Raw genomic sequence first — 26041 nt, 5'->3', positions numbered from 1 at the left:
ACCTACTGTATTCTCACCCATCCCTTGTAGATTGTGAGCCTTCGCGGGCAGGGTCCTCTCTCCTCCTGTACCAGTTATGACTTGTATTGTTTTAGATTATTGTACTTGTTTTTATTATGTATACCCCTTCTCACATGTAAAGCGCCATGGAATAAATGGCGCTATAACAATAAATAATAATAATAATAATAATAAATATATATATAAAAAGCTGTTTGGGCATAAAATTTAGTATATAAGGGGCTGTGAGGCCATAATGAAAGTATATAAGAGGCTGTATGGGCCATAATACAGACTAAAGGGAACTGCGGGGGCCATCACACTATATATAAGGAGCTGTTGGGGCATTATTCAGTGTATAAGGGGCTGTGTGGGTCATCATACAATAGATAGGGAGCTGTGCGGACCATTGTACAGTATGTAGAGAGTGGTGGAGGCAATCATACTATACTACTTTCCGTGCGACACTTATTATAGGCCCCCGCTATCTGGCACACTGTTTTTGTAGCATTAATTGGTGGAGGGGTAATCATAGTAAAGAGATTTAAAAAAAAATGTTTAAGTATACGTGTTACTGTTCCCGGCTTGAAGAGCAGGCAGCATGAGGAGGTTGGGAATAGATGGGGCCGTTCTGGAAATATGAGAAGTGAAATGTGTCTGTTGTAAACTCTGCAGCGGAGTCCTGGCTGGAGAAGTCATCATGTCGGTCTGGGCCAGATGGGAAAAAAAAAAAAATGGAAAAAATAAACAATTCCATCAGAAAGAACATCAGCTGTAAGTCCGGATACTGTGTATATCTGTACTGTAATCTCTAATATTACAGGCAGGACTGGTATCTACCACTATATTGTCACTATATGGTGGTAATATCAGCCTTTATGATATATTTTTTTTCTCTTAAGCAACAGCTTAATGCAGTTTAGTCATTATGTAGTGGTAGCGGTATGATTGGTGTCTGTATAGTATTTTCGGTTATGCAGAGGTAATGGCCATAACATATGTACCCACTGTGTAGCAGTGATGGTAGAGGACATTGTGCTGCTGCATTTTGGCTACACAATAAAATAGATTCTGTGATTCCAGTGTATTCAACAAGGCGTTTTGAACGCAAACCTGCGTTCTTTATCAGAGCTCCGATAAAGAATGACGGTTTGCGTTGGAAACACGTTGATGAACTCACGGTGATCATGGAATCTATCTTATTGAGATAAATTTTTGCAAATTTATGAAGCTGGAATCCTTTTCGTCTACAAATTAGTGCAAGTGAAGAAAGGTTAAGAGAAAACAAATCGTTATATTTTCCAAAATGGATCTCGCTTCCATCAAACAAGGCAGGGATGACTAGAGGTATAACATTTTTGCCATAAAACATATTTTTATAAAAGAACATGATATACATTACCTAAAGAAGGACCACGGCAGGTCAGTTTGTGGTCACCACCATGGCTTTCCTTATACAGCCAGTGTAAATCATAGCACAAGAATGAGTCTACGTCATGTGAGCTGGTCATACCACGGAGGGGTCTGGCGGACAAATGTGATCCTCTTCACACCTTCTAGCTATTTAAACGATGACATTCAATAGGACGGGAAAATTGGACAGAAATGCTAAGTGACTTAGAAAATAAGAATAGATCTTATGCGTCTGCAGAAAACGTACAGATCTGCTTTACGTACAAGTCTGGTCAACTATGTATGGAGCGCCCCCACTGCCGCAGGGCCGAGGGGTACCCGGTACCGGGCCTCTGAGTCTCTGTTCTGGGGTTGTCACGGTGGCTAGACCCGGTCCGTGACCCTGCTGAGGGGCGTACAATAAATGTGGAGATATGGGGATGATGTTATGGTGCGGTGCAGGTCGCAGTAAATAACGAGGACACCAGGTTGCAGTCTCTTTACCTCTTTACTGAAGGCTTCAGGATCCTCAGTCCGGAATACGGTTAACCAGGCTGCGCAAGTCCGGCCGGTCCGATGGCACCTCCAGAGTTCCCTTTGCAGGTGGAAATCTGTTCCTACCTTCTAGCGCTTGTGTGTTGTGGTCCTCCCCTGCTGTGCTTACGGGATAGTCCCCACAACTGTTGTGTCTGTTTCTGAAGTTCCCTCACAACTCGATTATGATGTTCTGCTTCGTCCCCCAGATGATATGGCTAGGACGCACCCGTATAACGGGTAGGCTCGGAGCTCTTCCTGGACTCTAGTGTCGCCCTTCTCCTGTTGTTGCCCCCTGTGTCTTTATAGGTGATTTGTGTGAGACAGCCCGCCTATAGCGGACTGCCCTGCCGTAGGTTTGAAGTTAGGCCTGGAGCTCTATACTTCCTCGGCGTTCCGGCCACCGGCTGCGCGCCTCAGTAGGATGTTGCCTCGTCTTACAGCACGACTCCTACTGGTGTTTCTCCTTGTTGCGTTGATCTCGTTTCTCACTCAGCACAATAAACCTCGCTTTTTGTCCTTTCTTAGGGTACCGCCGCGATCAGGTGCAGGCGCGGTCCCGTAACGTTCTCTCAGTTCGCTAGGCCTCTGTCAGGATCCCACCCCTGACAGGGACCCCCCTGAGTCTCTCCCCGCAACACCCTCTGCCACAGGATGTTGCCTGTTCGATTCCCAGTCAGCTTCTCTCTAACTTCCTGCCTAACCCCCAGTTTTACCAGATTGTGAGGAGTGGCCTAATACATAGCACCCTTAGCTCCCCCTGGAGGCCAGACTGTGAAGTGTATTGGTGTCTGTGATACCTGGTCAGGTGAACTCCTTCAGTGCCATCAGACGTACCATAGCCCCCCTTAGCGGCGGAGCATCAGTACTGCAACGACCAGGACTCTGGGGCGCTGCATGTACGTCCCTAAGCTTAGCATCTCTAAGATGGGGCAGCATGAATGGCAAGTGACCTTAATTAAATGCAATGGTGTAAGTGGAGCGCCCCCACACCGCCGCAGGGCCGAGGGGTACCCGGAGCCCGGCCTCTGGGTCTCAGTCCTGGGGTTGTCACGGTGGCTAGACCCGGTCCGTGGCCCTGTCTGTCAGTGGGGGACGTCCGGTGCAATAAGTGGTGTTATAACGGTGCAGTTGTGGGGTGCAGGTCGCGGTAAATAACAAGGACACCAGGTTGCAGTCTCTTTACCTCTTTACTGAAGATCTCTGAGTCCTCAATCCAGAATACGGCTCACCAGGCTGCGCAAGTCCGGCCGGTCCAATGACACTTCCAGAGTTCTCTTCACAGGAGGAAATCTGTGCCTTCCCCCTAGCGCTAGGTGTTGTAGTCCTTCCCTGCTGTGCTTACGGAAAGTACCCCACAACTGTTGTGTCTGTTTCTGATGTTCCCTCTCACAACTCGACTAGATGATGTTCTGCTAATCCTCCGTCCCTCCCTGAGGTTCGGGTAGGAACGGCACCCGTTTGACGGGTAGGCCTGGAGTTCTTCCGGGACCCTAGAGACGCCCCTCTCCCACAATTGCCTCCCAAGACTTCATAGGTGATTTGAGTTAGACAGCCCGCCTGAGACTGACTGCCCTGCCGCTGTTTGGAGTATTGCTTGAAGCTGAATGTTATTCTACTCCCTCGGCGTTCTGGCCACCGGTAGTGCGCCTCAGTAGGATGTTGCTTCGGTCTTACAGCACGACTCCTACTGGTATTTCTCCTTTGCGTGATCCCGTTTCTCACTCAGCACAATCTATCTCTCTTCTAATCCTTTCTTGGGCACCGCCGCTACCCGGAGCAGGCACGGTCCCGTTACGTTCGTTCTCGTTGCCAAGCCTCTGTCAGGATCCCACCCCTGACAGAGACCCTACTGTATCTTCCCCTACAACACCCTCTGCCACAAGGTGTTGCCTGGTTCCAACCCAGTCAGCTTTCTGATCTAACTTCCTGCCTGACCCCCAGTTTACCCACTATGGTGGGGAGTGGCCTAATGAATAGCACCCTTAGCTCCCCCCGGAGGCCCGGCTGTGAAATGTATTGGTGTCTGTGATACCTGGTCAGATGAACTCCTTCAGTGCCATCGGACGCACCATAGCTCCCCATAGTGGCGGAGCCACAGTACTGCAACGACCAGGACTCTGGGGCGCTGCACTCCCCCCTGGTTAAACACAGTACTCTGGGACTGGGAAGAAAACAACAATACAAGTTTAGCAAAAAGACATACAATTTTTGTTGAGTGCAAATAACAATACGTATACTTGAACAAGCTTCCCTTTATGGGAGGTGAGGACACTTGAACGTTACAAAACATGGTTAAACATTATAAATTACAGGCTATAAATAACTCCTGTTACCCAACCGGGTATTCTACTAAGTGCAAAAATTGCTGAACAGTACTTTAACATTGCCTTTAAGGACATACACTCTATATCCACTAAAGACCTTCCTATAATCACATTATAAGGTAAGTTAACTTTTTTCATTCTCCTTCTAGAATCTGCAGGACCGCCTGTCCTATCGGCACCAGACCTACTGCCTCTCCTTTCTGTTACAGGACCGCCCCGTTCAGCCAGAGCCTACTGCCTTTTCAACTTCTATACACAGTATAGATCATAACATTACTTTCAGTTTTAGAAGCACTGAGCCATCTACGTATGGCTCCTAGGAGGACTCACTACCCAACCCCTACGGGTTCACTTTCTGTCTTCTGTAACACATTATTAACTCTTTCTTTACAATAACTAACTTACTATGGAGGACTCAGGGTTTACCTTCTATCCCCATTTTCTTATCAACATTATCAACTATTCTCTTATAACATCAATCCTCATTATTACGTTCTTACTACTGACTATGCAGAACACTCTGTCTACCCCTACGGGCCTTCTGCATCTTTCTTCTAACTTTCTTTCTGGAAACATCATCTACATTTCTTTACGTTTAACCAATCAAATACATATAACTGTTTCATGTAAAAAATTATCATTTTCACTTTAAATATTGTCATCACATTACTGTTCTAAAACAGTATCACTCATAAGTACACTTTTGGCATCCCCTTTAAGAGGGGATCAAGTCTTTCTGAGGTAGTTCGTCTTCTCAGACTACCAGTCCATGCTCAGCAAAGGTTCCGGTACGGTATCTTCGCAAAGAGTCTTTAAGTAAAACCAGTAGGAAGCGCCTTTAAGAAGGTGCAAACTATATACAGGAAAAAGTTTGTATCATGCACGGTCCATGATTACTGCAGTTCTTTCAGTTTTGTGCAAACTTGAAGAAAAGTAAACAAATAACAGGGATCCCAGGTCAGCGGGGGGATCCATAAGGAATTAACCCTGGACGGGTTTAGCAGCAAACAGTAAACAGTAACTATATACATACTCATGGTATCGAGGTTTATTCTTACTCAGGTGGTCTTGGCCCCTGGCCCCCGACTACTGTGGCACGGATACCAGCGGCAGGCCCCACAGGGACCACCAGGTCACCCGGTGTCTGAACTTGAAGACTGACCTTGCTTGCGAGTTCAGCAGCCGCTACTACGCGTACGGTGGTGATGGTCACAAGATCTGACAAATCCGGATCTGTCATGATCGGGGCAACAGGTGACGCCCCCTCAGGTTCACATCGCCGAACATCCCGAGCACACCATCCTTGTGCACTCCTGTGACGGGTGTACGTCACCTGGTCCCCCCTTCGTAGTGGATCGCCATTCCGGTCGCAGCAGGGAGTTTTCACATTGTAACTCGTAACAAAGACGTCAGTGGGTAGCCCCGGCTCCTGGATGGAACCCCAACCCCTCTTCGGGTGGAAGGCCAACACAGTCCCCCGCTTTACCACGTCTTTCTTGCCCTGCACAGACTTTCTGCGTTGCGTATCCGGTTGTTCAACCTCGTCTCGATCCTTCCAGTGATGGATTAAGCATTGCTTATATTGCTCCCAAGTGAGCACGGCAAGGGTGAGGCCGTCCTCCTGGGCCCCACCCGGCCCGGTCCAGGGGGTGGCCCACCGGAGGACCACCCCGTCTGGGCCCACATCTATGGGTTCTCCCATCTGGGTTGGTAGTGGAGGCACTAGCTTCCCCATCGTGTTAGAGGTGAGGATCACCCGCTCCACCGAGAAGAAACGATTATTGCTGGGGTGAGGAGCGCTCACAGGAGCGGGATCGACCGGGGGAACCGGATCGGTCAGGGGAGCAGAATCGGCCGGGGGAGTAGGGGCGCTTTCCATACCTGCGCCTGATGTGATTCCACCGCTGTCGATCCGTTCCGCTGACAAGGATGCTGGAGTCGGCCGCTGCTCGGACCGCGGCTCCTCCAATGCGGTCCCCGAACGCGGCTCCGCTCGCTGTGGTTCCTCCTCCGCTGGCTCCGAGGTTGGGATTGGTGGACTCAGCTCCGCTATCTGTTCCAAGGGCTTCGGGTCCTTCCGCTGCAGTAGACGTGGGTCTGCCTCCGGTGAACGAGGGCAAGCCGGGACCATTCCTTCCTCGTTCTGGCACTTGCTGTTCATCGTCAGGGTCCGATAATCGGTGGCAGTGCATGCATCGGACTCCGCCATTTCTCCGAGGTCGGGCTCCTTCTTCACCTCGTTCCCGCCGTTGCAAATCAGGGGGTCGTCCTCTGCTTGAGGGCAGGTCCTCACTTTGCAGCCAGAAGCGCAGGGGGCGGTAGCCATTTCTCGCGCCACTCTAGTGGTCTCCTCCCATGGCACGCCCTCCTTCTTCTCTGGCGTAGCAATGGCGGCGGCTTTTGGCGGGAACTTCTCTGGGTCAATGGCAATACACAGTCTCTCAATAAAGTACAGTCCAAGCACAACAAATCACAGTTCCAAGGCACACATGACCTGATTCTTCAGGCTTAAGTAGATCCTGTTCGTGACGCCAAGTTGGAGCGCCCCCACACTGCCGCAGGGCCGAGGGGTACCCGGGCCTCTGGGTCTCAGTCCTGGGGTTGTCACGGTGGCTAGACCCGGTCCGTGGCCCTGTCTGTCAGTGGGGGACGTCCGGTGCAATAAGTGGTGTTGTAACGGTGCAGTTGTGGGGTGCAGGTCGCGGTAAATAACAAGGACACCAGGTTGCAGTCTCTTTACCTCTTTACTGAAGATCTCTGAGTCCTCAATCCAGAATACGGCTCACCAGGCTGCGCAAGTCCGGCCGGTCCAATGACACTTCCAGAGTTCTCTTCACAGGAGGAAATCTGTGCCTTCCCCCTAGCGCTAGGTGTTGTAGTCCTTCCCTGCTGTGCTTACGGAAAGTACCCCACAACTGTTGTGTCTGTTTCTGATGTTCCCTCACAACTCGACTAGATGATGTTCTGCTAATCCTCCGTCCCTCCCTGAGGTTCGGGTAGGAACGGCACCCGTTTGACGGGTAGGCCTGGAGTTCTTCCGGGACCCTAGAGACGCCCCTCTCCCACAATTGCCTCCCAAGACTTCATAGGTGATTTGAGTTAGACAGCCCGCCTGAGACTGACTGCCCTGCCGCTGTTTGGAGTATTGCTTGAAGCTGAATGTTATTCTACTCCCTCGGCGTTCTGGCCACCGGTAGTGCGCCTCAGTAGGATGTTGCTTCGGTCTTACAGCACGACTCCTACTGGTATTTCTCCTTTGCGTGATCCCGTTTCTCACTCAGCACAATCTATCTCTCTTCTAATCCTTTCTTGGGCACCGCCGCTACCCGGAGCAGGCACGGTCCCGTTACGTTCGTTCTCGTTGCCAAGCCTCTGTCAGGATCCCACCCCTGACAGAGACCCTACTGTATCTTCCCCTACAACAACCTCTGCCACAAGGTGTTGCCTGGTTCCAACCCAATCAGCTTTCTGATCTAACTTCCTGCCTGACCCCCAGTTTACCCACTATGGTGGGGAGTGGCCTAATGAATAGCACCCTTAGCTCCCCCCGGAGGCCCGGCTGTGAAATGTATTGGTGTCTGTGATACCTGGTCAGATGAACTCCTTCAGTGCCATCGGACGCACCATAGCTCCCCATAGTGGCGGAGCCACAGTACTGCAACGACCAGGACTCTGGGGCGCTGCATAAGCCTATCTTCCTAGAAAGACAGATCCCACCAAGAGGGAGTCTAAAATTTAATTGACGTCCATTGTTTCATCTGAATAAAGGTTTCGGGTATTTGTAACACCCCAGGTAACCGGTTGTTACAGTGATGTTGCTTTCCCTTCGGGGAGGGTAATATCATGCTCAGAGGCAATGGAGTTCTCTTCACCAAGTAAGGCACCCGCATGCAACACATTCCGAATCCAGGCCAGGAGGGGGAGCTCAGGACCCGGATTCAGGGGAGCTTCCCTCAAATATGGAGATATGTCCTGGTCTGGAGGAGGAGTTCGCCAGCCTGATAGAGACACTGAAGGAGAAGGAAGTCTGAGAGAGCAGACAAAGAGGCCTGGCAGCCACGAGAGAGCTGCAGCCTCTGAAAGGACAGATAACCCGAGGGGTTGTATGTGGTGGAGCTTCAGAGGAAAGGAGCAAAGGAGAGGAACAGGGATCAGAGAGGAACTGTGACCGGGCACCTTCAGAGCCGAAGCGCAGTACCGGGAGCGCAAGGGGTTAGTGGAACTGTACGACACTTGGCAGAACCGAAGGGCTGAGAACTTCATGGGATTGGCCCACACCACACCTGAGACATGAGACACAGCGGCACCTGAGGAGCCCGGGGCATGATAGAGTCCCTAGAAAAAGGCTCAAGCTGCCCATCATGCAGGTACCTTTCTTAGGACAGGGGGAATAGAGGACTCTGCAGAAAGCTTCAGGCAACAAGGACTTCATATACAGCAAGCGCTAGTTGGAAAGGCTCACAGACCTTGCCTGGAAAAAGGGAATCTTCCATTGCCTCCAAGCCGGCCGAGTCATACCATCACCCGTGCCTGGTACCCTGGACTGTGGCCAGCAACCTACAGTAAACCAGGTAAAGATTTACAACTTGTGTCCTTTACTCATTTTACCGGCTATACCATCATCGCCATACACCTCAGGACCTCTGGGGACCCTGCTTCACCTGTGGGAGGCGTTACCATCATTGCTGCGATAACATCCCTCAGAGGATCCCTTTAAAGCAGCATCGGTCCCACTATTGACCGAACACCACAGGTGGCATCACGACAGACTCATTTACAATACCCCTTTAAAGTCCATTCCTGTTTTATTTATTGGACGCCCAGGGCCACGGACCGGGTTGCAGCCGCCGTGACATCCCCTTTAAGGCCGGGGTCACACTAGCGTATTGCATCCGATGCGAGAGCATCCTACTGCATGCTGCGATTGTCTCAAACCGAGGAAAACGGGCGACAAAAAAAAAAAAAAAAAAATCAGCTGCTGGGAGCTGCCCCATACTTTAACATTGGTCCGAGTGCAATGTGATTTTTTTATCACATTGCACTCGTCCGTGTAAGTCGCCAGTGTGACCCCGGCCTAAGAGAGACAGGACCCGGTGCCGAGTACCCCACTGCCCTGGTAGGGCGCTCCATTTTCAGACTGAAGCCCCCAACAGAGTGCTGACGAAGGACCATGACGTGCTATGAATCCAGTCTAAGGAGAGCTTTCTGGGAAGGTTACGTAATGGTCCTTCGTTAGCTGTTTGTATGAATCTATGGCTCATTTTAAAGATGTTATTATGGGATATGGTTGCAATATTTGGTGACAACTGACATCCCTGGCCAGCTTGTTCCCACTGAAACTGACCTACAATCCTCTATTTACTCACTAACATTGATAGGTCTGTGTATGTACATCGGGAGAGACCTGTCAATCAAGAAGAGCAGTGCAGTGAAAGGCTGTCAGGGTGCATTATCGGACTAGCCAGACCTCTCAGAATACCTGGCTGTTTTTAAACTATGTTTTGTCAAATGCTGCAGGTGCAAGACCTACACCACAGTAATAATACCTGAATCATGCTACCCATGGTTTGGGCAACATGAATCTAATGACAGGTTCCATTTTAGAAAAAAAAAAAAAAAAAAAGGAAAGTGTCATCAGAAAATTACCTTTAGGGCCCCTTTCCACTTGCGAGGAAAACGGACGAGTGCAATCCGATAAAAACTCGGATTGCACTCGGACCAATGTTATTTAATAGGTGTCTTTTCATTTGCGATTTTTTTCTCAGCCGAAATCGGACTGAGAAAAATCTGGATCGGCTGAGAAAAAAAATCGCAGCATGCTGCGTATTGCTGCGATTCTCGGACGAGACTCGCCAATGAAAGTCAATGGGTGCGAGAAAAAAAAAAAAAAAAAAAAAAAAAAAAAAAAAAAAAAAAAAAAAAAAAAAAAATCGCACAGCACTCGCACCATGCGAGTTCTGGCCGATTTTTACGCACCGGTGTCCTTTGAAAAGCCGGTAATTCAGCGCGGTGTACAGTAAAATCACACTGACAGGTTAGAATAGAGTAGATACAGTATATACACATAGAATGTGTATATATATATATATATATATATATATACACACATACACATACACATACACATACATACATACATATGTCAGTGAGACACCTATATATGTATATTTATATTTAATGCAGCGCTAGATAGCATAAAAGCCGCTAATTCAATTGCCGGCTTTTGCTCTCTCCTTCACAAACCCGACAGGATATGAGACATGGTTTACATACAGTAAACCATCTCATATCCCTTCTTTTATTACATATTCCTCTTCACTAATGTAAGAAGTGTGTGTGTCAAATTTGGGGGCTCTAGCTATGAAATTAAAGGGTTAAATGGCAGAAAAAATTGGCGTAGGCTCCCGCGCAATTTTCTCCGCCAGAGTGGTAAAGCCAGTGACTCAGGGCAGATATTAATAGCCTAGAGAGGGTCCATGGTTACTGGCCCCCCTGGCTACAAACATCTGCCCCCAGCCACCCCAGAAAAGGCACATCTGGAAGATGCGCCGATTCTGGCACTTGGCCACTCTCTTCCCACTCCCTGTAGCGGTGGGATATGAAGTAATGAAGGGTTAATGTCACCTTGCTATTGTAAGGTGACATTAAGCCAGATTAATAATGGAGAGGCGTCAATTATGACACCTATCCATTATTAATCCAATTGTATGAAATGGTTAAAAAAAACACACACACACACACACACACACACACACACACACACAATATTGCAAAGTATTTTAATGAAATAAACACACAGGTTGTTGTAATATTTTATTGCTCTCTCAATCCACCTGAAGACCATCGTTCTGTAACAAATTAAAAATAATAAACCAACAATATACATACATCGTGGGACGTCACAGATCTACGGAAGGTAAATCCATCTGAAGGGGATAAAATATTTTACAGGCAGGAGCTCTGCTATAATGCAGCTGTGCTCCTGCCTGTAAACCCCGGGGAATGAAGGTAATGTAGGTCAATGACCTATAGTTACCTTCAGTAGCGGTGAGGCGCCCTCTGCTGGATGTCCTCATATGAACTCGAGCGTGGGAACTTTTACCAGGCTCCAGTTCATGAGGACATCCAGCAGAGGGCGCATCACCGCGACTGAAGGTAACTATAGGTCACCCTGCATTTCATTCATTCGCCGGTGTTTTTACACACAGGAGCACAATTGCATTAGCAAAGCTCCTGGCTGTAAAATGATTTAACCCCTTCAGATGGATTTACTTCGTGGGACTGACGGAACGACGGAAGGTATGGGATATTGTTTATTTTTTATTTTTACTATGTTACAGAACGATGGTCTTCAGCTGGATTAAGAGAATAATAAAAATATTACAACACCCTGTGTCTTTATTTCATTAAAGGACTTTGTAATTATGTGTGTGTGTTTTCTTAACCATTTTGTACTATTGGATTAATAATGGATAGGTGTCATAATTGACGCCTCTCCATTATTAGGCCATGTGCACACGTTCAGGATTTTTAGCGTTTTTTTCGCGTTTTTTCGCTATAAAAACGTGATAAAAACGCGAAAAAAACGCTAACATATGCCTCCTATTATTTACAAGGTATTCCGCATTTTTTGTGCAAATGTTGCGATTTTTTCCGCGAAAAAATCGCATAGCGGAAAAAAAAGCAACATGTTCATTAAAAATGCGGAATTGCGGGGATTCCGCACACCTAGGGGTCCATTGATCTGCTTACTTCCCGCACGGGGCTGTGCACACCATGCGGGAAGTAAGCAGATTATGTGCGGTTGGTACCCAGGGTGGAGGAGAGGAGACTCTCCTCCACGCACTGGGCACCATATAAGTGGTCAAAAAATAAGAAATAAAATAAAAAACAGTCCTATACTCACCCTCGATGTCCAGCGCAGTGTTCCCGCCTCTGTGCTGCACGCTGGCTGGTTCCTGTAGCTGGTGTGCGGAGAAGGACCTTGCCGAATGACGTCACTGTCCTGTGATTGGTCGAGACCGCTCACGTGACCGTGACGTCATGGAAGGCCCTGCGCGCACACATCAGCTATAGGAATGGACGCCGGTGAGGAGATCTGATGTCTGCGGGTGAGTATAAGCATTTTTTTTATTTTTTTTATTATTTTTAAACGTTCTATCTTTTACTATAGATGCTGCAAAAGCAGCATCTATAGTAACAAGTTGGTCACACTTGTCAAACGCTATGTTTGACAAGTGTGACCAACTTGTCAGTCAGTTTTCCAAGCGATGCTACAGATCGCTTGGAAAACTTTAGCATTCTGCAAGCTAATTACGCTTGCAGAATGTTAAAAAAACGCAAAAAAAACGGAAAAAAAACGCAAAAAAAAAAATGCGGATTTCTTGCAGAAAATTTCCGGTTTTCTTCAGGAAATTTCTGCAAGAAATCCTGAACGTGTGCACATACCCTTAATCTGGCTTAATGTCACCTTACAATAGCAAGGTGACATTAACCCTTTATTACCCCATATCCCACAGCTACACACAGGAGTGGGAAGAGAGAGGCCAAGTGCCGGAATAGGCGCATCTTCCAGATGTGCCTTTTCTGGGGTGGCTGGGGGCAGATGTTTGTAGCCAGGGGGGGGGGCCAATAACCATGGACCCTCTCTAGGCTATTAATATCTGCCCTCAGTCACTGGCTTTACCACTCTGGCGGAGAAAATTGCGCGGGACCCACACCAATTTTTTCCGCCATTTAACCCTTTATTTTAGCAGCTACATCGGCCAAATTTTGCACATACACACTACTAACATTAGTAGTGTGGAATATGCAAAAAAAAAAAAAGGGATATGAGATGGTTTACTGTATGTAAACCATGTCTCATATCATGTCGGGTTTGTGAAGAAGAGAGCAAAAGCCGGCAATTGAATTAGTGGCTTTTATGCCATCTAGCGCTGCATTAAATATAAATATACAGATATAGGTGTCTCACTGACACACACATATATATATATATATATATATATGTATGTATGTATATATACACATTCTATGTGTATATATCTATTCTATTCTAACCTGTCAGTGTGATTTTACTGTACACAGCACTGATTTGCCGGCTTTTCAAAGGACACCGGTGCGTAAAAATCGGACAGTAATACGGATGTCATACGGATGATGCGATTACAAAAAACGGATGATGCGATTTAAAAAAATCGCATTGCACTCACATGACACTCGCATACGTTACATCTGTATTTTCGGTCCAGATTATGGACCGTTTTTTCTCTCGCAAGTGGAAAGGGGCCCTTAGTTTAAGTATTTTTTTTGTTAAATTATTATTATTATTTTTTTTTAAGGTTTGATTTTTTTCCTTGTGATTTTTGTTCTGTATAGAAGACTTTTCAGGCGTTACTATCAAAGACAAGGTTGCAATGGCTAATAACACACAATAGGTGATATCACAGCTCACCTCCTCGTGTACAATAACTGATAACACCTATTTACAGTAGATAACACAGTATCCACCATTCACAATAGGGGGTGTAACGGGGTCTGCTGTGCTGGAGTACCTCTTTCAGTACCACCCCGTGGTTCAGGAGGTCCACTCTGCTTTGGTTGGATTCTGAATGAAGGATGCTGACTGGAATGGCTTCATTACATGGGCGCATATAAAATATCACTGCTTCTCCACATATTTCCAGTGTTACCACTCTTTACTCACAGGACACAGAATATATATCACAACAGATACAGAGGGCAGGCCAATTCAAAAGTGGCAGGCCAGACCTACATTACAATAGCCGCAGGTGGCCGGAGCCTGCCGATATTTAGTGTGGTAATTACAAAGGTGGGGGAGGTCAGAAGGAGAATATCTTGTCCCCTCTGCCTAGGGGCGCAGCCTGTGGGCTGATGCATTAGGGACTTGAATCTCACATGGAACCTATTATACATACATATGACTGCACAACATATTCTGGAACACGGCTCCCCCTTTCAGCAACGCGATTGGCATACACAGTCTGATCCTTAACGGATCGGTTTGGGGATGACCGAAGTTTATGGGGTTGGTACAAGTTCCGTTTGTCGACTTAGTCCATCGGCGTTACCGTTTTCTTTGCCGGGTCTGTAGTGGATGGTGAAGTCAAGAGGTTGTAGGGCTAAACTCCACCGCAGTAATCTGGCGTTGTCTCCAGAGACCCAATTAAGCCACACTAGGGAAATATGGTCCGTTAGGAGAGAAAACTGTCGTCCATACAAATATGGTTGTAACTTTTTGAGTGCCCATACTACTGCCAGGCACTCCTTCACGATGGCCGCATAGCTTACTTCACGGGGCAGTAGTTTCCGACTCAGGTAAGCTACCGGGTGTTCTTGGCCGTCCGGCCCGACTTGGCTCAGTCCTGCGCCCAATCCAAACATAGAAGCGTCCGTGCGAACAAGGAAACGTTTAGTTGGATCGGGTGCGGCCAATACAGGGGTATTGGTGAGGGCGTCCTTTAGCTGGCGGAAGGCTTCCTCACACTCTGGGGTCCAGGTTACCTGGCGGGGTTTGTTCTTACGGGTCAGATCAGTGAGGGGCTTGGCTACGCTGCTGTAATTGGGGATGAATTTCCTGTAATACCCTTCTGTCCCTAGAAACGCCATGACCTGGGTTTTCGTGTGTGGGGTGGGCCATTTGGCTATGGCCTCAATCTCGGCTGGTTCTGGTCGCTGTTTCCCACTTCCCACCCAATGTCCTAAATACTGAACCTCCGCTTTGCCCACGTGACACTTATTTGGGTTTAGGGTGATTCCGGCCTTGTGGATCCTGTCTTATACTGTCTCTAGGTGATTTAGATGCTCTTCCCATGTCGCACTGTAGATGGCGATGTCACCCAGGTAGGCACACGCATAGTCCTGGAGACCATCCAGAAGCTGGTCAGCCAGCCTCTGGAAGGTCGCAGGGACATTCTTCATCCCGAATGGCATAACTCAAAACTGGAATAAGCCGAACGGGGTGACAAATGCAGACTTGGGAATAGCGTCAGGACTAAGGGGAATCTGCCAGTAGCCTTTGCATAGATCGATGGTGGTCAAATACTTTGCCCCCGCCAGCCGGTCTAACAGCTCATCCACACACGGCATGGGATACGCATCCGTCACCATTTTCTCATTGAGCCTGCAATAGTCTACACAAAACCGTGTAGTCCCATCCTTCTTGGGCACTAACACTACGGGGGATGCCCAGGGACTATCTGATTCTTCAATGACCCCTAAGCGCAACATCTCTCGTTTCTCTTGTCGCATCCCTTCTCGTACAGACTCAGGGATGCGGAAGGGGGGTAGTCTCAGGGGGGTCTGATCCTGTCCAAATTAGGCTGTCAAATTTAGTTAAGGAGGCCTGTGGACAGTTCGTGCCTCATGGTCCCTACTTAGTGAATTACCGATGAATGATTGTGGCATTAGGAAGGTCATTGGGCATAAAACCCAAGACTGAATAACATGTCAGGTCATTTGGATCTAATCCTCGACCCAAGGACCTGACCAGGAGCAGAATACCGCTCAAAGAGACAAGAAGGAACTTGTCCTGCCATATTTAACGAAGTATCATCTCCCCAGGAATGAGCCCTCAGAGCCACAAAGTTGCACCAGAAAGGTTGTCTCCTGCTGCCATGTACCACAAAGACGTAGACACTACTCTTTTGTACGTTGACACAAGGCAACGATTCATGTAAAAGACACGAGGGCCACCAGTGGCATCTAGCAGCTTCTGTTTGCCATATGCACTTTCAGGCATCTCTATAGGCTCCCAATCATCTGATGAACGAAGTGCATGATGTACTTTTCCAAGAACCCTTTTCCTATTATTTATAAATTTAGGTTCATCACAACCACTCGAGCTGTAAATTTTTCCTCATCCAGAACTTAAAAGGGATTGTCCAGTTGAGAAACTTTCTCCCTTTAGAAATACCCTAGTTTAGGGAAAAAGGGGGGAAAAAAAAAAAAAAAAAAAAAAAGAAGTGCAGCACTTCCTCTGAGCGTAATACATTTTTACCAACAGTAAAATAAATTATTTTAGTTGTGGTTATGCTCACCTTCAATCGGTAAGAAATGTACGGTGAGATTCTCAAGGAATCAATTCTTTAGGCAACTCTTCTCCGTATGTTGTATAATCCAATAAGGGTATGTGTCCACGTTCAGGATTGCATCAGGATTTGGTCAGGATTTTTCATCAGTATTTGTAAGCCAAAACCAGGAGTGGGTGCTAAATGCAAAAGTGGAGCATATGTTTCTATTATACTTTTCCTCTAATTGTTCCACTCCTGGTTTTGGCTTACAAATACTGATGAAAAATCCTGACCAAATCCTGATGCAATCCTGAACGTGGACACATACCCTAAGGTGTGCAGCTCACTTTGGAGAACTATGTGTTGATCCTGCTTCAGATCCACATAGGCGGTGAATTCAAAGGGAAAATAAACTCCAAGCAAATGTGGCGCTAAGCACCTTAGGATTTTTTGAATGCATCCACTTCCAGTGAAAAATGTTAATAAAAATTCATTTATTTTCTCAAGACAAAAAAAAAAGGAAAGAAAAAAAAAAAAAATTATATATTTTTAAAATACAGTACAACGCGTTTCGGCTGCTATTTTTACAGTGCAGCCTTCATCAGGTAGCAAAAAAAAACATACATACAATAAGCACTATAACTTTATAGTTATATTTGTATTAACATTTTTCACTGTAAGTGGATGCATTAAAAAAAATCCTAAGGTGCTTAGCGCCACATTTGCTTGGAGTTTATTTTCGCTTTGAGAAACTTTCTCTGAGATGTTTGAGGAAAACTAATGATTGTGATCGGCCTTGGTTAAGATAAAGGGATTCTGACCTGAGCTTCAGATAACCTTCTGTGACAACCCAGGAATCCAGTTGTCACAGTGGTATTCCCTGCCTCCCGGGGAGGGTTATACCATGCCTGGAAGAAAGAAAGAATCCCCTTAACAGGTAGCACTTACATACAACACTTTTCTGACTCCAGGCCAGAAGGGGGAGCTCTAGACCTGGTTTCAGAGTAGCTTCCCTATAAGTTCTGGTCTGGAGGAGGAGTTAGAGAGTAGTCTGTGCGAGACAGTGAAGGAGAGAGAAACTGGGGCCTGGAGCTGCGATTGGGCTCACCCCAGAAGAAAGCACAAGAAACTGGACACTGTATGCCCCACAGCAGAAACCGGAGGGCAGGAGATTGCATTGCTCCTGGCCACAACTATGCCTGAAGGCACAGCAACAGATTAGAGCCTGAGTCACCACGAGAGAGGGACACCTGTAAAAAGGCTCGAGTTGCCTGCCATGCGGGTAGTGTTCCATCTGAGGGACAGATTGAGGGATTTGAGGAAAGCTAAAGCATCAAGAACCTAGAATTCAGCGCAGAAAAGAAGGCTTCCAACCCTACCTGGCTAGGGGGATTCTGAACCGCTTCCAGGCTGCCCGGATTTCAAGATCACCTGTAACCTGTGCCTTGGATTGCTATTTCACCAGGAAAAGGTAAAGAGACTGCAACCCTGTGGACTCCAATTCTTTCCTGCACCTCTCCATCTATCATACCTTATCAAATCCATCGGGAGCCCTGGGGACCAAGCTCTACCTGTGGGGAGCTATACCAACTCTGCTGCAATACCATCAGCCGCAGTGGACCCCTTTAAGCAGCGTCGGCCACCTCTGGCCGAGGAACCACAGGTGGCGTCATGAACATTAGAATTTATTTTCCACTACACCTTAACCCCTTCATTGGATGCCTAGGGCCACAGACTGGGTCACCACTGCCGTGACCTTCCCCTTTAAGAACTGTCTGGCCCGGTACAGAGTACCCCTCGGCCCTGGTGGGCGCTCCACTTCTATATGCTCTTTGGTATACACAGATACAGGTACAGACACACAGATTAAGTTTCCTTGCTACAGCCATTCTTATTGGGTAAAATGATGTCTCCTTTTTGAAAGACCTCAGAAGTAGCAGTCTGGGAGACTCCATTGGTGACTACAGAAGCCTCTAATACAGTGTCCATCCTATTGGCACACTTATTAAAAATAAAATTACCGTAGTTTTAGGGTAAAAAAAAATGCCCAGGGGAGCTACAGGTAGACAAACATTCTGCTGCAAGTTCTCCTGAAACGACAGTTACAGTTTAAATTTTCCTTTGAACTTGCGGCGGAATATCTGTGTTGGCCTCTAGCTCCTCCCCCTCCATAGAATCTTATGAGCAGCAACGATCATCTCGGTAATGAGAAAATCGGACAGATTGAGAAAGGAGCAGATTTCTCTGATCAGATATATTACAAAAGTTGCTCATTTTCATATGTACTATTGATTAAGGAGTATTTTAAATTTTATTTAAAGTCCATATTTCCAATATTATATCTATTTACTAATAAATATTAATTCAGTATTCTTTGATTACATGACTATGGAAATGTATGATGATATTAACAGATGTGGACAAATCATTGCTCTGCTGCTGAAAACTAATGAACAAATGATGGGAAAAATCTAATAATCAAAGATCTTAAAATTGTCTGGAACGGCTTGCAGCCACCGTGTATGACGTTGCCATAGTAACTATTCTGCATCTCTGCAGTTCACATGACCAATACTTCACTTGTTTTTCCATTATTAGAAAGGTCTTCTGCTTTTAAACCAGGATGGGTTTTTTCCCCTTATTCAGACAATCCAAATACTTTCACTGTTAAGTTGTTACTCAATTTTCTTCCAGAACCTGGAGAAGCTGGGTGGAAATCTGTATAGTTGCACTGACATCACACTGACATTTAAGAATATGTTTTAAAATGGAAATTTTACGAGTCTGGACATCAGTTCATTTTAAAATGCTGCTGTTCTCCTGAATCCGGCGATGTTTTTCCTTTGTTCCTGCTTCCCTCCATTACTGAGATATGGCCTCCTCTTCCCTGTATATGAATCTAGTCCTCTTAGCCAAGAGGGCCTTGTTCTCAACACTTCTCTGTGGGTGATGACTAATCACACCCACTTGGCTAACAAGACTAGATTTAGGCCATATCTCAGGAACAGAGAGGAGAAGGAGTAAAAGAAAAAAAAAATTGCCGTATTTAAAACAGCGACATTTACACCAGAAAAAAAATAAAAATACATATTTATAGCATATTTAGGGACTTCAGTCCATTGAAATGTTTGTTTTCGGCTTTTCCTGAACAGTCTTTTACTTAAATTAGTGTTAATTCATAGTTTTGATGCCTTCAGTGTGAATGTACAATTTTCATAGTCATGAAAATACAGAAAAATCTTTAAATGAGGTGTGTCCAAACTTTTGGTCTGTACTACACATCAAAGATGCCTCCCTCCATCTTAATAATGTAGGTCAGTCTTACTCATTCCACAGCTCACACCAGGATTAATATTTCATAAATAATTATTTTTTTCTCCTCAGGTGCGAGAGACGATTTTTTTTTCATTGCCAACACATGGGAGCAATATTAAGACCAACACAACATGTCCTAGAGTCATGTCAGATGCTGAGGGAAGATTGGGCGACACTGAGGCGATGCGTTTCGAGTCCCGTACCACACGATATACAGCAGTCAGAGTAAGACTGGATCTGAGGGAGGCCCCAGTGCTCCTCGCTGAAAATAATTTAGGCCACATCTTTTCTCCTGTTCTCTCAGGCTTCACTCCGTCTTTTTATAGATCAGGTGAAGCGTCTCCTCTTCTGCTGACAGCATGAAGAGACTGACTGTAAGGAGGGAACGGTGGACAGGCCCAGAGTCTGAAGAGGGGGCTAGGAAGAGAAGAGTCACTATCCCAGCACCCCTTCATTCAGGGCCATAGCTAGTAATATGGACCCCAAATCATAGGTAGAAACCAATCCCATAATGGATTTTTACTTCTGTAGTTCACAGATTGACATTAACAAAAAAAACAAACATGCAGGCGCCAGGAAGACAGTCAGTTTACAACCCCGAAGTCGCCCCATTTAACATTTTCGTCCCATCAGTGCTGTACGGTTCATTGACATCCAGATTAGCGATGGGCGAGCGTGCTTGGACTTGTTCAATCGAGTAGCGAGCAGTGCGGAGTATCGAGTGGTGCTCGAGCCCTCTCTCGTGGCTCAGATAATTCACTTATGGGGATTTGAACACCACGCAATATGCGGCAATACTCACTACTTGATCGAGTAGTGCCGAGAACGCTCGCCCATCATGCGCGAGAGCGCAAATTTTGCCATCCTCCAGAAAAATGCTCAAGTTTGCCAATTACTTCCATTAGGCTCACTACTCGAGTTGACTATGTCTGTGCTTGAACACTTTATTTTGTGTGGCAGAGCTCAGGTCACCATTACTCCCCCGTCAATTTACAGTTTCATTTTGATTGACAGTGCACTCTACGGCCGCAGTGTCAATCCAGACCAGTACAGAGAACCGGCAACGATACTATGTGAACACAGCTTTAGAGAGCTCAATCAGAATATAACAATGCTCTGTCTGCAAGTTGAGGGGGGCGTAATGGTGCCCTGACCAAAAGGTGCACCACAGCCCCTCATTGGCATACAAATTTTTTTTATGCCAACGAAACCTCTAAAACATCTATGCTCTATTTATGATTTGTATAGGTCCTAAGTCCCCAACATGACTGTATAAGTGGCTTACTTAGCTTTTTGGGGTGATAGACCCCCCTGTAAGAGAACTGTTACAGAACTTAAGTCAATAAAAAAAATTCCCAAAAATTAAGCATTTCCTGCAACGTTTCAATTTGAAAAACTCAATATTGAACGGCTCAAAAAAAAAAAAAAAAAAAAAAAAGTGAACATCGTCCAAGAGGTTTTCCAACCATTAAAGAGATGGCATAAAATCACTAAAAATTCATACTGTCCAGGTCTCTCAGAATACATCCAAGAGGCTCCCTTATATAAGGGGGAAAAAAAATGAAATCAACTGGAGGAGTCTGCAAATCTCGAGCCTCACCAAAACCCCGCAGATTCCAGTTACTCAGTGCCCTGGAGTCTCAGAGAGCTTGAAACAAGGGCAGAAAATCTCAAGGGAATAGCAACACATTGGACGATGTAACAGGCAATAGGTACATTACATGTGGTGGAGCAGTCAACCATTGCAGAGTCACATGATTTTTGGCAACTGTCATGTCCTGTGCCTCAATGCAACAACCGACAATCAGCAGGAACGATGGTGCAATACAACATTGTGATCTTCACTTGACCAAACAGTCGCCAAGAAGCCAAAGCCTAATAAATATCCAAGCTGGAAGGAGAGGCGAGACTGGAGCCCTCCAACACAGGCTGGAAAACCCACATCATCCCAATGCCACTCATAGCCTGGTATCTGCTTTAATTGCATCTGGTCTGAGTGCCTTAAAACGTGACCAAAACTGTGTCAGATTTTTTCTTCTAAGTCTGATACAATTTTACTACTACCTTTGTACTTATCTACTGATCTGGAGTTACCTCTTGTATTGTACCCCAGAGCTGCACTCACTATTCTGCTGATGCAGTCACTGTGTACACATATTACATTACTGATCCTGAGTTACATCCTGTATTATACCCCAGAGCTGCACTCACTATTCTACTGGTGTAGTCACTGTGTACATACATTACTGATCCTGTACTGGTCCTGAGTTACATCCTGTATTATACCCCAGAGCTGCACACACTATTCTGCTGGTGCAGTCAGGGTCAGTTTTAGACAAAGTTGGGCTCTAGGAAAAAGTTTAAAGTGGTGCCCCAAATGCTCACATATTGCACCATCACACCGAAACATTTTGGTTGTATTTACATGCGCCGAGTTCATGCCACTAAATGAGTGTGATCGACAATATTGACTTAATTTGGTGCTCGTTTCCCAGCCTCTTTAAACCGGCTGAGGAAGATTAGTGATGGGGACAGAACAATCACTAATGGATCAATCTGTCCCCATACAGTATCATGTTATCAGCAGCATATCTGCAGTTTTCACTGGGTGATGTGCTTCTGAGAACAATGATTTTTGTCCCAGTGTAACAAGCCAGATTAACCTCCCCCCAGAATATACATGGGGTTAAAGTGGCCTAGGCCAGATGAACCCTGAGTATATTCTGGGCAGGGAGGTTAATCTGGCCCATTTCACCGGCATAAACAATCCAATCACTCGATGAATGGGCAGCATTTTGCTTGTTTAGTATAATGTGCCCCATAGTCCTCCATATCATATAATGCACCCCATAGTCCTCCATATAGTATAATGCACTCCCCATAGCCGTCTATACAGTACCATAGTCCTCCAAATAGTATGTGCCCCATAGCCCTCCATATAGTATAATGCACTCCCCATAGCCGTCCATATAGTACCATAGTCCTCCATGTAGTATGTGCCCCATAGCCCTCCATATAGTATAATGCACTCCCCATAGCCATCCATAAAGTACAATAGTCCTTCATATAGTATAATGCACCCCATAGTCCTCCATATAGTATAATCCACTCTCCATAGCCATCCATAAAGTACAATAGTCCTCCATATAGTATAATGTGCCTCATAACCCTCCATATAGTATCATGCAGTCCTCCATATAGTATAATGCAGTCCCCCATAGCCCTCCATATAGTATAATGCACTCCTCATAGCCGTCCATACAGTACAATAGTCCTTTATATAGTATAATGCACCCCATAGTCCTCTATATAGTATAATGCACTCCCCATAGCCATCCATACAGTATAACTCACCCCATAGTCCTCCATATGGTATAATGCACAGCCCATATCCTCTCTATAGTATATTGCATTCCCCATAGTCCTCAATACAGTATAACGCAGCCCCCATGACTATAATATGCAGGCCCCCATAGAGTATAATGCAGCCCACAATATTATGGCTACCAGCTACTCACTGCTTTAGTCTCTGCAGCGCATCTCCACTGCTGGCAGAGCGGGGCACGTCATGAAATGTCATCATCCCACTGCATCACAGGACATTGGGAGTGTCAGCTGACGCTCTCTCCTTCATAATTGATTTCAACTGTATTGGCATCTATGACGACGATACAGTTGAATGTGAGATGCAGTGGGTGGGTGGGGGATAGTTGGAGGTGCTGGCACCACCCCCTACTCAAGTGCCCCATAGCAGCCGCGTGGTGTACCACTATTAGTGGCACGCCACTGGTTGGGAAGCCCTGGGAGAGTGGGGGCCCTAGGTTAATGCCTAGTCTGCCTGCCCCCAACATCGACCCTGGGTTCAGTTACTGTGTATATACATTACTTATCCTCTACTGATCTGGAGTTACATCCTGTATTATACTCCAGAGCTGCATTCACTATTCTGCTGGTACAGTCACTGTGTGCATACATTACATTACATAAAGTCATGTGCCTCTATCCTCAGCCTGTTTTGTAGAAACTTCTACAACTTCTCCAATCAGAGTTGATCGCCATGCCTCCCGTGGATGCGAGTCCCTGGGCTTTGCCAGGAGCAGAAGCCATTGCAAACCAACAGCATTAAGGATGTCATAGCATTAAAGGAAACTTGGCACCCAGGTCAGAACCAACGCCAGCTGACCCCGGGCTAAGAACCACAGCACTGGCACCTGGCTTGTGATCATATAACAGGCACTTGAGACGGGTGAAATATCACCATAGCTTAGAATGTTTGTCCGTTTTACCATTTCTTGGCCGTTTAACATGTGTATATTAAGAGGGATTGGTATGTCTGTATAGGTCCTAGTACAACAATAACAAGGATACCAGTCTGGTAGTAATCCGATGTGCCAGCGATGAAAAAAAATCAAGCTTTGAAGCCACATGCAAATTAGCTTGGAAGTGCATTGGGAGCGTTTCCATGCATTGAATGCATAAACACACCACTCTACTTTGATTAGCAAAAATAGTCCAGACAAGGTCCCTTTAAGAAATTGTACAACTAGTAACTCCCTAATCTGATATTACTGGTAGTGACAGTCAGGAGGGCACTTTGGCTATAAAATTTACTACAAACCTGACGAGTATAGACTCCTACCCAGATGCGGACTGGCCCACAGGTGAATCCCCCGGTGGGCCCATACTCCCCTATATGAACAGTAGCTGGCACAATACACTTGGTTCATTACGTACAATGAAGGCAAAATCTCAGCATTCATTGACCAAACCACCCAGTATATTATATAGAAGCAGGGGTAAATTTGTGAATGAGGGCAATGTATTGTTTGCATTTTGCTGAACAATGAGCCCTCAGAGTCAATCTTACTGGTGAGCCCTTGGCACTCCAGACCGAAACCGCTCTAACCTATAAATCTAAAAATTGCATTTCGCATAACCAATTGTTAGTGATGCTTGCCAATTAAACAGTATGTTTTTTTTTTTGCAGAAACAGCACCACTCTTGCCCATCAGGCTGTATGCGGTACTGCAGGTTTAGCCTATTTTTTAATTAAAGAGCACAGAGATCCAACATCTGCAAGAGCGGCGCAGATGTTGGAATAGATATGATGAAACATTATAGTACTTCATGCCATCCTTGACGTTTTTAATTAAAACCACACGGCCATACGTGAACCATTGTCAGATATTTACGATACATCCGGATGATAGTTAAATTTTATGCCTGAGCGGTCACTTATTTAAAAATTATACCAATTTAATACATAGATTTTGCCATAAAAAAAAAAAGGGTTCCTAGACCCAAGAGCTAGCAATCTGTATCCGAAAGACTCCACACTCTTACGTATGGTCATTTGCCAAATGGACGAGCTGTGATATTTAACTCTCTAAGTGCTACACGAAACCCTTATCCTCCTCACCACCCCCAACTCTGTTCCTTAAAGTAGTTGTGGAGTCTCACCCCCCAGCTATGTTCCCCTTTCGGTAGCTGTCACTCACACATTCCCCTCCTGAGCGTCAGCCCCGGACAGCCTGTCACACTAGTGATTGGAGTCCAACAGGTGGAAGAATAGATTTTGCCTTCTTCCAGTGAATTAACCTCTTCAGCCTCTACGTAGGAAGTCGGTCATTTGGATTGTATACAGGATGGGGTGCAAATATTTTTAAAAATATAAATATATATTTATTTTTTTTTGCAAAAATTTTTTTTACAGAAAACGTAGAGAAGTCGGCATCTTATAGCACTTGAGCACTCACCGTCCTGAGGAACTGGATCTCATCCTCGCTCTCTCCTCCTTCGGCCATGTTTCGGGTACCCTCTTGCCTTGTAGAGGATGACCCTTCCTGGGTGACGGCTTACGACGATGCCCGAAGTGTAATCCGTGTGAATAGAAGGGGGAGAGAGAGAGGCTGCCGTGCTCTCCTCTCTCTGTGTACAGAGATGACACAGGCACAGACCTAGACAAATCCTGCCAGCCTCTCGTGTACACCCCTCCTCTACTCCCTGATTGGAGAAGTCTAGGTTAGCACCAGCCGAATTGTCCATACGTTGTGAGGTGGAGGGTCTCGGATGCAAAAAAATAAAATAAATAAAATAGGGTAGTGCACAGCAAGAAATGTGATTAACATTTTTGTTGTAAAGGGGGGAAAATTGCGCGAAAATTTGAACAAGGAAAATTGATAAAATTTTCAAAGTTGCCGAACTAATCGAATAAGTAAAAGCACAATAAAAAAGTAAACAAAAAAAATTTGTAGCCCATGTGAACAGAACCTGGGATCTGAGGGCTAATGTTACTCCTTGTGGAGAGTGACTTGTCAGACCTGGAAACTTTGCGGAGTTAAAAAAAATAAAAATAAAAGGGAGGATTGTGTGACAATTGAAAAAGTTACCCAATGAAATCGGGGAAGAATAGAAATGATAAAGTTGCAGCAAATGTGTAAA

At 45.9% G+C, this 26041-nt stretch overlaps 1 protein-coding gene across 2 annotated transcripts in view; it reads right to left on the bottom strand.

The window, feature by feature from the left end:
• The window catches only part of RYR1 (ryanodine receptor 1), a 188604-nt gene extending 163053 nt beyond the window's left edge, over positions 1 to 25551 (bottom strand). For both annotated transcript variants that reach the window (XM_077285752.1, XM_077285753.1), the window contains exon 1: positions 25357 to 25551. In XM_077285752.1, coding sequence (XP_077141867.1) covers positions 25357 to 25404 — 48 coding nt within the window. In that variant the 5' untranslated portion in view covers positions 25405 to 25551. The remainder of the gene's footprint in view (positions 1 to 25356) is intronic.
• Between the last annotated feature and the right edge of the window lie 490 nt (positions 25552 to 26041).

Source organism: Ranitomeya variabilis, chromosome 2 (genome assembly GCF_051348905.1).
Source record: "Ranitomeya variabilis isolate aRanVar5 chromosome 2, aRanVar5.hap1, whole genome shotgun sequence".
Classification (NCBI taxonomy): Eukaryota; Metazoa; Chordata; class Amphibia; order Anura; family Dendrobatidae; genus Ranitomeya; species Ranitomeya variabilis.
This window is presented reverse-complemented; position numbering and strand designations above follow the sequence as displayed.